This window comes from Hyla sarda, chromosome 4 (assembly GCF_029499605.1).
Source record: "Hyla sarda isolate aHylSar1 chromosome 4, aHylSar1.hap1, whole genome shotgun sequence".
Lineage (NCBI taxonomy): Eukaryota > Metazoa > Chordata > Amphibia > Anura > Hylidae > Hyla > Hyla sarda.
Genome location: NC_079192.1, coordinates 34,030,775 through 34,045,272, shown reverse-complemented (window position 1 = coordinate 34,045,272; position 14,498 = coordinate 34,030,775). Strand labels below are relative to the sequence as shown.

The 14,498-nt window shown below is 43.4% G+C and overlaps 1 protein-coding gene across 6 annotated transcripts in view; it reads right to left on the bottom strand.

The window, feature by feature from the left end:
• Positions 1 to 14,498, bottom strand: part of DOCK6 (dedicator of cytokinesis 6) — a 148,611-nt gene that overhangs the window by 123,177 nt on the left and 10,936 nt on the right. For 4 of the 6 annotated variants that reach the window (XM_056570462.1, XM_056570463.1, XM_056570466.1 and 1 more), the window contains exon 1: positions 8,485 to 8,597. The exons of the other annotated variants lie outside the window; for them this stretch is intronic. In XM_056570462.1, coding sequence (XP_056426437.1) covers positions 8,485 to 8,555 — 71 coding nt within the window. In that variant the 5' untranslated portion in view covers positions 8,556 to 8,597. Of the gene's footprint in view, positions 1 to 8,484; positions 8,598 to 14,498 lie in introns of those variants that run through there. 6 annotated transcript variants of the gene reach the window in all.

The window sequence follows — 14,498 nt, the reverse complement described above, 5'->3', positions numbered from 1 at the left end:
TTGTAAACTGAACATGGTAGGTGGGGTCATGTGTCTGGTATGAGGAGAAGGCCCGACACTATAATCTGGAGGCCTCTGCACCACGGACCAGGGGTTTTATGTTCCACCATGGATCGGTTCAGATCTGCGCTGTGTCATATGGATGATCCGTGTGTATTTACACAATCCATTCTCCTATAGCAGCCAGAAAAAATGTACTGTCACAAAGCCCCCGTACTGACTACAGGGGCCCCAGGAATGCCACTGAGGTGGTCCGAGCTCAGACAAGAAACATGGGCCCCTACAGAACAACCATAACAATGTCCCAGAGGCTCCTGGAATAAAAAAGGGGAATCCCGGTTTACACATGAAGACATCATGCCTGCCGGCTACTAAAAGGGGGCAACCGGGGACTGTGTGTACAGTAATACGGTTACCACTTAAAAGGGCACATTTACTTTGTGATGGTTTAAGCTGATTAAGTCAGGAGAAAAGTGGAATAACGGGGAAATCTTTATCAGCTTTTAAGACCCCTCAGGTCCCTTCATTGGCATGTAGGGTCGCCACCTTTCTTACAAAAAATATCGGCCATGCTAATTTGCATAATTAATTATATATGCGTAACATCATAGGATACACATGTGGGGGAAATTTTGTCCTATTCTGACCCCTTTAAAAACATATATTTTTTTCTTTTTTCATTTTTTTTGCGCCCTGATCTGTAGTTTTTAACAGTACCATTTTTGTTTTGATGGGACTTTTTGAGCGATTTTTTTTTATTTTTTTATCCCAGCATGGTCAGATACAGCCTGTGGCTCAGCAGCTGCCCCAAACAAAAAACTACAACTCCCAGCATGTTATACTATATATCAATGCTTCCCAACCAGGGGTGCCTCCAGCTGTTGCAAAACTACAACTCCCAGCACGTCGGACTGTATAATACCGTAGCATACAGTGTAGGTCAGTGTTTTCCCAACCAGGGGTGCCTCCAGCTGTTGCAAAACTACAACTCCTAGCATGTTGGACTATATAGTAGTATATAGTATAGGCCAATGCTTCCCAATCAGAGGTGCCTCCAGCTGTTGCAAAACTACAACTCCCAGCACGTCGGACTGTATAGTACCATAGTATACAGTGTAGGTCAGTGTTTTCCCAACCAGGGGTGCCTCCAGCTGTTGCAAAACTACAACTCCTAGCATGTTGGACTATATAGTAGTAAATAGTATAGGCCAATGCTTCCCAATCAGGTGTGCCTCCAGCTGTTGCAAAACTACAACTCCCAGCATGTTGGACTATATAGTATAGGTCAGTGTTTCCCCAACCAGGGGTGCCTCCAGCTGTTGCAAAACTACAACTCCTAGCATGTTGGACTATATAGTGGTATATAGTATAGGTCAATGCTTCCCAACCAGGTGTGCCTCCAGCTGTTGCAAAACTACAACTCCCAGCATATTGTAGTATATAGTACAGGTCAATGCTTCCCATCCAGGAATGCCTCCAGCTGTTGCAAAACTACAACTCCCAGAATTTTGGACTATATAGTATAGGTCAGTGTTTCCCAACAAGGGGTGCCTCCAGCTGTTGCAAAACTACAACTCCCCGCATTTTGGACTATATAGTAATATAGGTCAGCATTTCCCAACCAGAGGTGCCTCCAGCTGTTGCAAAACTCCAACTCCAACTCCCAGTATGTTGGACTATACAGTAGTATATAGTATAGGTCAGTGTTTTCCCAACCAGGGGTGCTTCCAGCTGTTGCAAAACTACAACTCCCAGCATGCCCGGACAGCCAGCGGCTGTCCGGGCATGCTGGGAGTTGTAGTTTTGCAACAGCTGGAGGTGCTCTGGTTGGGAAACACTGGTATAGCATTTGGTGCAACATTCCGGGAGTTGGAGGATTGGTTGGATAAATCCCGACAGGGTGGCCAAAATACCGGCACGGCGGAAACCCTATCGGCACGTCATACAAAATAAACGTGAAAACATCTCTCAAAAAGACATTTACAACAACAACAACAACAACAACAACAACAACATCAGGCATGGTTACAAATGGGGAGCAATCAACCCTGAGGTGTGGATGACACCCAACAACCACCAGGACATCACAAAGGCCACGCAACAACCTCATTGGGATTTGTCCTATACTAGGTTGACGCTCTCTACTTCTCAATTGTAACTATGCCTATTGTGAATGAATTTAACCCCTTCCATGGGCACACCTTTGGGGCCCTTAAAGGGGTATTCCAGGCAAAACCTTTTTTTTATATATATCAACTGGCTCCGGAAAGTTAAAACAGATTTGTAAATTACTTCTATTAAAAAATCTTAATCCTTCCAATAGTTATTAGCTTCTGAAGTTTTCTGTCTAACTGCTCAATGATGATGTCACGTCCCGGGAGCTGTGCATGATGGTAGAATATCCCCATAGGAGCTGCACAGCTCCCGGGACGTGAGTCATCAGAGAGCAGTTAGACAGAAAACAGCAACTCAACTTCAGAAGCTAATAACTATTGGAAGGATTAAGATTTTCTTTTTTATAGAAGTAATTTACAAATCTGTTTAACTTTCCGGAGCCAGTTGATATAAAAAAAAAAAAAAAAAAAAAAAAAAAAAGTTTTGGCTCAAGCAATTATTATTATTATTTTCATTTTTCCCATTGTCAGCTTCCAAGTTCAGAACTGTTTTAGGACGGTTGTTTTATTATTATTATTATTTTTTTTTTCTGGGACAGGTTGTACCACCATTTTGGGGGTTTATATATCTTTTTCGCAGGTCAAATTGAAAAAAAAAAAATAAATACAAACATTTAATTTGGTAATTTTTTTTTTTGCGCATTTTAAAATGTATGTAATTCCCCATAATGGTAAAACTAACATTAAAGTTTTATTCTGTGGGTCAGAACGATTACAGCGATCCTAAATTTATACAGGTTAATTTTACTACATTGCCATAATAGAAACATAAAAATTTTTTTTTATATATATATATATATATATATATATATATATATATATATATATATTTAATAATAATAATAATAATAATAATAATAATAATTAATACTAGTGTCACCACATTACAAGATCCATTACTTTTTTATTTTTCACCTTAGAGCTCTTTTTTTTTTTTTTTTGTTTTCACAGAAAAACTTGCCATTTTTATTAGTACAATTTGTTGCATATGTATCACTTTGTTTTAATTATTATTTTTTTTTTTGGGGGGGGAGGCAGATTAACAAAATGTTTGTTTTTTTTTGGGGGGGAGGCAGATTAACAAAATGTTTTTTTTTTTTTTTTTTCCAGAGTGTTCAACTTGAGGGATAAATAAGATATTTCATTGGTCGGGTCTAGAGATGAGCGAACTTACAGTAAAGCCGATTCATCACGAACTTCTCGGCTCGGCAGTTGATGACTTTTCCTGCATAAATTAGTTCAGCTTTCCGGTGCTCCGGTGGGCTGGAAAAGGTGGATACATTCCTAGGAAAGAGTCTCCTAGGACTGTATCCACCTTTTCCAGCCCACGGGAGCACCGGAAAGCTGAACTAATTTATGCAGGAAAAGTCATCAACTGTCGAGCCGAGAAGTTCGTGACGAATCGAATTTACTGTAAGTTCGCTCATCTCTAGTCGGGTCGTTACGGACGTGTCCATTCCAAATATGTGTGATTTATTAATTTTTTTATTACACTTTATTTGATGAACATTTTTTATTTTTACTTTTCACTAGTCCCACAAGGGGACTGACCGCAATCACCCGATACTGGTAGAATACACTGTACTATTACAGTGTATTCAGCCTGTCAGCATAATTCTCATCACGTATGAAAAACAAAGATTGCTCCCCTTTCTTATTTAAAGGGGTACTCCGCTGGAAAAATTATTTTATTTTTATTTTTTTTATTAAATCAACTGGTCCCAGATAGTTAAAACAGAGTTGTAAATTACTTCTATTTAAAAATCTTAAACCTTCCATTACTTATCAGCTGCTGTATACTACAGAGGACGTTCTCTTCTTTTTGAATTTCCTTTCTGCCTGACCACAGTGCTCTCTGCTGACACCTCTGTCCATTTTAGGAAGTGTCCAGAGTAGGAGCAAATCCCCATAGCAAACCTATCCTGCTCTGGACAGTTCCTAAAATGGACAGAGGTGTCAGCAGAGAACATTGTGGTCTTTTCAAAAAGAAAATAACTTCCTCTCTAGTATATATAGCAGCTGATAAGTACTGGAAGGATTAAGATTTTTTTTTTAAATAGAAGTAATTTAAAAATCTGTTTAACTATCCGGCACCAGTTGACTTAAAAGAAAATGTTTTCCAGTGGAGACTAAGAATTTACCACCTGTTAGAATAGTGTCTTACAAACAGTGTGCCTCCAGCTGTTGCAAAACTACAACTCCCAGCATATTTGGACAGCTGAGAGACACTATTTGGAAAACACTGAGTTAGGGTACGTTCACACGGGCTGATTTTTTTTTTGATCGGGGTTTTCCGCTGCATATTTGAAAAGGGGCGGGCTCTTCTCGGCTGTCCGCTGCAGATTTTCCGCAGCGGAGTTTACGCTGCGGAAAATCCGCCACAGTCCCTACTGACTTGCAGCAGATTTTCCGCAGTGTAAACTCCTCATAGCATAGCATAGCCATCATTGTTGTTTCTAGCATTGAAGGAGTTAACAGCGACTGGAGCCGCTCCCTGTATTCAACTGTTGTGCTCTCTGTACAGGGATGGGAACAGGTGTATCCCAAAACTGCAGCGGTATACACCCCGGACACCTGTGTGTAGTAATAATATACACACTGCTTCCTCCTGTGTGTCACCCCCTAGAGCAGTGTTTCCCAACCAGGGTGCCTCCAGCTGTTGCAAAACAACAACTCCCAGCATGCCCGGACAGCCTTCGGCTGTCCGGGCATGCTGGGAGTTGTCATTTCGCAACAGCTGGAGGCACCCTGGTTGGGAAACACTGCCCTAGGGGGAGGGGCAGCCTACGTCATATATAGCTTCCTCCGAGCCGTGTTAGTCTGGGTTCACGCCACATTTTTTGCAACACCGTTCCCACATACGTTTTCAATTTGAAAACCGTATGCATCAGTTTCTATCAGTTTTTCACCCAGTACAGTTTTGTCAGTTTTTTTTTCCCCCCCGTACCCAAAACAGTAACCTACCACAGTTTTTGGTCCGGGCAAAAAAACGTATTGAAATGTATACTTTTTTTTATTATTATTTATTTTAATGGGAACCGTAGAGAACTGTATGTGCGTACGGTTCCATCCGGTTTTTGAATTTGCACAGTTTTTTTTTTATTTTTTTTATTGTAATGTCAATCAAACAAGTGAAACTTTAGTCATAGTGGAGTGAAAAGTTAAAAACGTATATTATTTTTTCTTAAAAAAAAATAAAAGGCAACCGGACATCATTTTTCAAACTGTATACGGATTAAAATTTGTACACACGTTTTGATCGTTTAGGGTGCGTTCACGCGCTCTTGGTTTTTGAAGGTTTTTTCCGCTGCGTATTTGAAAGTGGGCGGGCTCTTCTCGGCCGTCCGCAGCAGATTTTTCACGGAGGAATTTACGCTGCAGAAAATCCCGCCGCAAGCCCCATTGAAGTCAGTAGGGACTGCGGCGGATTTTCCGCAGCGTAAATTCCTCCGTGAAAAATCTGCTGCGGACAGCCGAGAAGAGCCCGCCCACTTTCAAATACGCAGCGCAATACCCGCAAAAACAAAGAGCGTGTGAACGCACCCTTAGTCAGGTTTTGAGGAATCCGTTTTTTGTTTGTTTTTTTTTTAAATAAAAAAAAAACTGATACGGGAACTGTATTGCAAAGACGTGGTGTGAACCCAGCCTTACCCTGTAGTAGGAGGGGCATCCTAGGTCATATATAGCTTCCTTCTGTGTGTTACCCTGTAGTAGGAGGGGAATCCTAGGTCATATATAGCTTCCTTCTGTGCATTACCCTGTAGTAGGAGGGGCATCCTAGGTCATATATAGCTTCCTTCTGTGTGTTACCCTGTAGTAGGAGGGGCATCCTAGGTCATATATAGCTTCCTTCTGTGTGTTACCCTGTAGTAGGAGGGGAATCCTAGGTCATATATAGCTTCCTTCTGTGCATTACCCTGTAGTAGGAGGGGCATCCTAGGTCATATATAGCTTCCTTCTGTGTGTTACCCTGTAGTAGGAGGGGCATCCTAGGTCATATATAGCTTCCTTCTGTGTGTTACCCTGTAGTAGGAGGGGCATCCTAGGTCATATATAGGTTCCTCATGTCTGCGTTACCCTGTAGTAGGAGGGGCATCCCAGGGTCATATATAGCTTCCTTCCTTGCGTTACCCTGTAGTAGGAGGGGCATCCTAGGTCATATATAGGTTCCTTCTGTGCATTACCCTGTAGAAGGAGGGGCATCCTAGGTCATATATAGGTTCTTCATGTCTGTGTTACCCTGTAGTAGGAGGGGCATCCTAGGTCATATATAGGTTCCTCATGTCTGCGTTACCCTGTAGTAGGAGGGGCATCCTAGGTCATATATAGCTTCCTTCTGTGTGTTACCCTGTAGTAGGAGGGGCATCCCAGGGTCATAAATAGCTTCCTTCTGTGCGTTACCCTGTAGTAGGAGGGGCATCCTAGGTCATATATAGGTTCCTTCTGTGCATTACCCTGTAGTAGGAGGGGCATCCTAGGTCATATATAGGTCCCTCATGTCTGCGTTACCCTGTAGTAGGAGGGGCATCCTAGGTCATATATAGCTTCCTTCTGTGTGTTACCCTGTAGTAGGAGGGGCATCCCAGGGTCATATATAGCTTCCTTCCTTGCGTTACCCTGTAGTAGGAGGGGCATCCTAGGTCATATATAGGTTCCTTCTGTGCATTACCCTGTAGTAGGAGGGGCATCCTAGGTCATATATAGGTTCCTCATGTCTGCGTTACCCTGTAGTAGGAGGGGCATCCTAGGTCATATATAGCTTCCTTCTGTGTGTTACCCTGTAGTAGGAGGGGCATCCCAGGGTCATATATAGCTTCCTTCTGTGCGTTACCCTGTAGTAGGAGGGGCATCCTAGGTCATATATAGGTTCCTTCTGTGCATTACCCTGTAGTAGGAGGGGCATCCTAGGTCATATATAGGTTCCTCATGTCTGTGTTACCCTGTAGTAGGAGGGGCATCCTAGGTCATATATAGCTTCCTTCTGTGCGTTACCCTGTAGTAGGAGGGGCATCCTAGGTCATACATAGCTTCCTTCTGTGCGTTACCCTGTAGTAGGAGGGGCATCCTAGGTCATATATAGGTTCCTCATGTCTGTGTTACCCTGTAGTAGGAGGGGCATCCTAGGTCATACATAGCTTCCTTCTGTGTTACCCTGTAGTAGGAGGGGCATCCTAGGTCATATATAGCTTCCTTCTGTGCGTTACCCTGTAGTAGGAGGGGCATCCTAGGTCATATATAGCTTCCTTCTGTGCGTTACCCTGTAGTAGGAGGGGCATCCTAGGTCATATATAGCTTCCTTCTGTGCATTACCCTGTAGTAGGAGGGGCATCCTAGGTCATACATAGCTTCCTTCTGTGTTACCCTGTAGTAGGAGGGGCAGCCAACGTCATACATAGCTTCCTTCTGTGCGTTACCCTGTAGTAGGAGGGGCATCCTAGGTCATATATAGGTTCCTCATGTCTGTGTTACCCTGTAGTAGGAGGGGCATCCTAGGTCATACATAGCTTCCTTCTGTGTTACCCTGTAGTAGGAGGGGCATCCTAGGTCATATATAGCTTCCTTCTGTGCGTTACCCTGTAGTAGGAGGGGCATCCTAGGTCATATATAGCTTCCTTCTGTGCGTTACCCTGTAGTAGGAGGGGCATCCTAGGTCATATATAGCTTCCTTCTGTGCGTTACCCTGTAGTAGGAGGGGCATCCTAGGTCATATATAGCTTCCTTCTGTGCATTACCCTGTAGTAGGAGGGGCATCCTAGGTCATACATAGCTTCCTTCTGTGCGTTACCCTGTAGTAGGAGGGGCAGCCTAGGGCATACATAGCTTCCTTCTGTGCATTACCCTGTAGTAGGAGGGGCAGCCTACATCATATATAGCTTCCTTCTGTGTGTTACCCTGTAGTAGGAGGGGCAGCCAACGTCATACATAGCTTCCTTCTGTGCGTTACCCTGTAGTAGGAGGGGCATCCTAGGTCATATATAGCTTCCTTGTGTGTGTTACCCTGTAGTAGGAGGGGCATCCTAGGTCATATATAGCTTCCTTGTGTGTGTTACCCTGTAGTAGGAGGGGCATCCTAGGTCATATATAGCTTCCTCATGTCTTTGTCAGCCCCTATTGGGAAGAAGTGAAATCTGCAGCAGATCAATTACGTGTGAACAGACCCTAATGGCCTGAACAGAATCCATGTAAAACACCCCTTCCTTTCTGCATCACCCTATGGCGGTAGGATCAGACGTCACATCATACAGCTCCCCCTCCTTATTTCTCATCATTTCCCAATCCATCAACTTCCGAATTATTCATTGTAAATCACCTCTTGCCATAATATAGCCGCAGGCTACATGGCGTACACATCCCAAATCCTTTGTGTCCCACAGAAACCATTACAAGAGGTCACATGTAGCTAAACGCTGCTTGTCACCCACGGCAACCAGAGGCCTCACTACATTCTATAATGAGAGCGAAATGCTGACTGGTTGCTATGGGCAACACGAGGCCATATATCTCCTCGACTAGATACACAACAGGGAACCCTGTCATCTCCTCTTATTCCCATAAGTAACATACGCGCTATACGTCTCCATTAGGCACGGGGAGGCTAGAATAAGATCTCTGCAGCCTCAATCTAGCCGATTTAGTCAGTATACTGCGAAAATAGGCAGATAAAATAGTGTTTTACATTATATGATTCCATCCACTAAAATAAAAATAAAAGTATATTGTTTCGTATACTTCCGTCATGAGGTATCCTTTTTATGGAGTTTGCCAACAAAGGGGAAAAAAAAATAAAAAATAAAAAAAAAAAAATAAAAAAATAAAAAAGATGGCCGGTAAGGCCCTTCCAAAGTTACATAAACAGAACGGCTCCCGTTGCTATGTCCATTAAAGTCAATAGGTGTTATGCAAATTGTGTTTTTTTTTTAGCACCCATTTATCTAAGACAGCCGCGGATAGGCTGTAAATAGCCAAGCGGCCATCTTTTTCCTTTGTGGGCAAGCTTTAACAGGAGGCCATAATAGCTTATAGGTGAAGGATCCATCACGGCTTTCATTAAAGGGGTACTCCCGTGGAAAAAACGTTATTTTTTTTTTTTTTAATCGACTGGTGCCAGAAAGTGAAACAGATTTGTAAATTACTTCTACTAAAAAAAATCTTAATCCTTCCAGTACTTTTTAGAGGAAATTGTTTTCTTTTTGGAACACAGAGCTCTCTGCTGACATCATGACCACAGTGCTCTCTGCTGACATCTCTGTCCATTTTAGGAACTGTCCAGAGCAGCATATGTTTGCTATGGGGATTTTCTTCTACTCTGGACAGTTCTTAAAATGGACAGAGATGTCAGCAGAGAGCACTGAGCTCGTGATGTAAGCAGAGAGCTCTGTGTTCCAAAAAGAAAACCCATTTCCTCTGTAGTATTCAGCAGCTAAAAAGCACTGGATACCAGGAGTACCCCTTTAAGGGCAAATACTAAAAGCTATATGTAAAATGGAAGTGTCATTACCACAAAGTGCCCATAACCTATGCCTAACTGGTTTTATGGTTGGATTTCTACTACTTTCCAATCCATGCATTTTCCATTCAGGACATTACAAAAGTTGGGTGACACTGACAGACCACCAGCTTTCCCAGGAACAGATAGAACTAAGATGTCCTATTAGGGATCAGTGTGGTCCGGATCTGTTATATGGCCCTGGCATTGACTGCTATGTGCCCACTGTGTACTAATATTATATATATATATATATATATATATATATATATTTTACACATACATACATACACACACACACACACACCATATACCAGTGGTCGCTAAACTGTGGACCTCTAGATGTTGCAAAACTACAACTCCCAGCATGCCCGGACAGCCGTTGGCTGTCCGGGCATGCTGGGACTTGTAGTTTTGCAAAATTTTTGGAGACCACTGGTATATATAATGCTGCACAGAGTGGGTATGATAATGTTACAGAGAACCAAAGGGACCCATGTCCGCTACTTTGTAGTCACCGACGTAACTCAAAGCTTCTGGGCCCCAATGCAAAATCGTAATAGGACCCCAACTGCGAGACGCAGGAGTCTTTTTATGTAGCAGAGGGCCAGGAGGGGCCACGACCTCTGTACCCTTTACTAAAACCCTCTTATACATTACATATAGCGTTCTCCCATTGACTGCTCATAGTAATGAAGGTCTGTACTAATTCGGCAGTCATAAGACACGCCTGGCGCCATCGACCCCCCCCCCCCCCTATACACGGCGCTGACAGGCACAGCACAACAGGTGGCTCTGGCAGTTTTATATTACGTGGTGCATGAAGATAACCAACATCTAGGTGCAAAGTGCACGGCTCTGCTGCATCCGCATGTGCGACAGTCAGTCACCGACTAACATTGTGACACTCCATCTTATATCTCCCCCACCAGCTCACCTGTACCAGACACTGGGGGGGGGGGGGGGTTAAAGCTAAACTGGGAGCCCTAACCCTACACCATTGTCTCTGTGCCGACACCTGCGGTCATAGCCTTTACCAGTCACTTCTCATGGTTATTTTGGTACAATGCTGTGGCTATAATAGGGTCACCTAGGTAGCCACGAATTGGCTGCCATCGTCATGTGATGGAACACGTCATGTATGATGGCAACAAAACAGCATCGTAATGCGGTAGTAAACCCTGATGGCAGGGATCCAGCACAGAACTGCGTGCCCGAATAAGAACAGATAGGTGTGGGAGTTGTACATTTTTCTAAAAGGAAAAAAATAAATAAAAAATAAAAAAAGAAGAAAACCAGACTGTAAAGAGGTGGAATTTCTTGAGACATGGCAAAAGTTTTGATCAGTCAGGGTCCGAGCATTTCTCTTTCCACTCATGGTGCCGTCTCAGTCACGTGGCATGGAATCAGGAGAGAACACTTTTGGCGCTCTTCTCTTGACTATTTCAAGTAATTGGTTGGAGTATAAACACTGAACATGTCTCTACAACATGTAAAAGATTAGTTTTTGTTTTAAAGTGACAGTGCCCCTTAAAGGTACGTTCACACGCATGGATTTACAGCGTATTTTACACTGCAAATCCGCTGGTGAAGGCCCCGCTCTACGCTGGCTTTACATGTGCCTGCTCGTAGCGGCAATATGCCGCTACCAGAAGACACACTGCGATGTGCGAGTCGTAGTATACTCGCACATCGCGGGAGCCCTCTGCCTAGCTCAGAGTACGCTGCGCACATCGCTGCACTGTGCCTGCTGGTAGCGGCGTATTGCCGCTACTAGCAGGCACATGTAAAGCCAGCATAGAGCGGGGCCTTCACCAGCGGATCCGCAGCCAAATATGCTGCGAAAATCCGCGCCTGTGAACGTACCCTTAAAAAGGGGCATTCCAGGAAAAAAAAAACTTAGAGATATTATCTATCTTTCTATAGATCTCTCTATCAACTGGCTCCAGAAAGTTAAACAGATTTGTAGATTACTTCTATTAAAAAAATCTTAATCCTTCCAATAATTATCAGCTGCTGAAGTGGAGTTGGTTCTTTACTGTCTGGCAAAAGTGCTCTCTGCTGACATCTATGCTTGTCTCGGGAACTGCACAGAGCAGAAGGGGATTTGCTTCTACTCTGGACAGTTCCTGCCGAGACAGGTGTCATCAGAGAGCACTTAGGCAGAAAAGAACAACTCAACTTCAGCAGCTCATAAGTACTGAAAAGGATTAAGATTTTGTAATAGAAGTAATTTACAAATCTGTTTAACTTTCTGGAGCCAGTTGATATATTAAAAAAAAAAAAACACACACACACACACACATATATATTATATATTCCTGAAAAACCTCCTTTAAGAAAAGCTGAGAACAATAAATAAAATCAGTTTGGGGGGGGGGGGGGGGGGGGAACAATTGCTGATTTTTCCATGAGCAAATGTGACCTGCATGAAGGTGTCCAAACATGGTAACCATTTAGGAATTCAACCAAGTGCCAACTTAACTGTTCAAGCAAACCTACGATGCGCCCAATTCTCACATCACTGCGCAATACGAAGATTTAGACGACATCATTCTAAACCCTTTCCAGAAAATACAAGACAACCTTTACTGAGTCACATATAAACAGATACAACTGAACGCACAAAACATTACAAAATGTAGATGTCTTCTCCATATTACAATACAATCCCTTTAATAAGTCTCCTCCGGTCCATACAGTCTGGTTAGGAGTACAGCAGTACCGAGCACGATTAGCCGCCGCCATCCCCACACTGCACAATACAGCTCTGTGCGCTCTGCAGGCCAAACCCCAAGAGCATTATTCCTCGCACAAGACCAAGCGCGGGATGCATAGATAACGTACAGAATAATACTGGATTATCCATCACAATGCCGGAGAAAGGGAAATATTATGGGTTTTCTTGCCAAGTATTCAACACGATAACAAAACGGGCTATACCCCATGTTACCTGCTATAATAACCTAGTGACCCAACAGCCTGCTGGCTTACAAAATGGATGCACATGCTATATGTACAATAGCGCACCTATTGTAATTTGGGCGAGGGTAGGGATGAACCTGACTGGGTTTGCACTGCATCTCCAGGATCACATACAGTGCATAGTGAAAGTATTCGGCCCCCTTGAACTTTTCGACCTTTTGCCACATTCCAGGCTTCAAGCATAAAGATATAAAACTGTAATTTTTTGTGAAGAATCAACAAGTGGGACACAATCATGAAGTGGAACGAAATTTATTGGATATTTCAAACTTTGTTAACTAATAAAAAACTGAAAAATTGGGGGTGCTAAATTATTCAGCCCCTTTACATTTAGTGCATCAAACTCTCTCCAGAAGTTCAGTGAGGATCTCTGAATGATCCAATGTTGACCTAAATGACAATAAATAGAATCCACCTGTGTGTAATCAAGTCTCCGTATAAATGCACCTGCACTGTGGTAGTCTCAGAGGTCCGTTTAAAGCGTAGAGAGCATCATTAAGAACAAGGAACTTACCAGGCACGTCCGAGATACTGTTGTGGAGAAGTTTAAAGCCGGATTTGGATACAAAAAGATTTCCTAAGCTTTAAACATCCCAAGGAGCACTGTGCAAGTGATAATATTGAAACGGAAGGAGTATCAGACCACTGCAAATCTACAAAGACCTGGCTGTCCCTCTAAACTTTCAGCTCATACAAGGAGAAGACTGATCAGAGATGCAGCCAAGAGGCCCAGGATCACTCTGGATGAACTGCAGAGATCTACAGCTGAGGTGGGAGACTCTGTCCATAGGACAACAATCAGTCGTATACTGCACAAATCTGGCCTTTATGGAAGAGAGGCAAGAAGAAAGCCATTTCTTAAAGATATCCATAAAAAGGTGTTGTTTAAAGTTTGCCACAAGCCACCTGGGAGACACCAAACATGTGGAGGAAGGTGCTCTGGTCAGATGAAACCAAAATCAAACTTTTTGGCAACAATGTAAAACGTTATGTTTGGCGTAAAATCAACACAGCTCATCACCCTGAACACACCATCCCCACTGTCAAACATGGTGGTGGCAGCATCATGGTTTGGGCTTTTCTTCAGCAGGGACAGGGAAGATGGTTAAAATTGATGGGAAGATGGATGGAGCCAAATACAGGACCATTCTGGAAGAAAACCTGATGGAATCTGCTAAAGACCTGAGACTGGGACGGAGATTTGTCTTCCAACAAGACAATGATCCAAAACATAAAGCAAAATCTACAATGGAATGGTTCACAAATAAACATATCCAGGTGTTAGAATGGCCAAGTCAAAGCCCAGACCTGAATCCAAATCGAGAATCTGTGGAAAGAACCGAAAACTGCTGTTCACAAACGCTCTCCATCCAACCTCACTGAGCTCCAGCTGTTCACAAACGCTATCCATCCAACCTCACTGAACTCCAGCTGTTCACAAACGCTCTCCATCCAACCTCACTGAGCTCCAGCTGTTCACAAACGCTCTCCATCCAATCCACTGAGCTCCAGCTGTTCACAAACACTCTCCATCCAATCCACTGAGCTCCAGCTGTTCACAAACGCTCTCTATCCAACCTCACTGAGCTCCAGCTGTTCACAAACGCTCTCTATCCAACCTCACTGAGCTCCAGCTGTTCACAAACGCTATCCATCCAACCTCACTGAGCTCCAGCTGTTCACAAACGCTCTCCATCCAATCCACTGAGCTCCAGCTGTTCACAAACGCTCTCCATCCAACCTCACTGAGCTCCAGCTGTTCACAAACGCTCTCCATCCTACCTCACTGAGCTCCAGCTGTTCACAAACGCTCTCCATCCAACCTCACTGAGCTCCAGCTGTTCACAAACGCT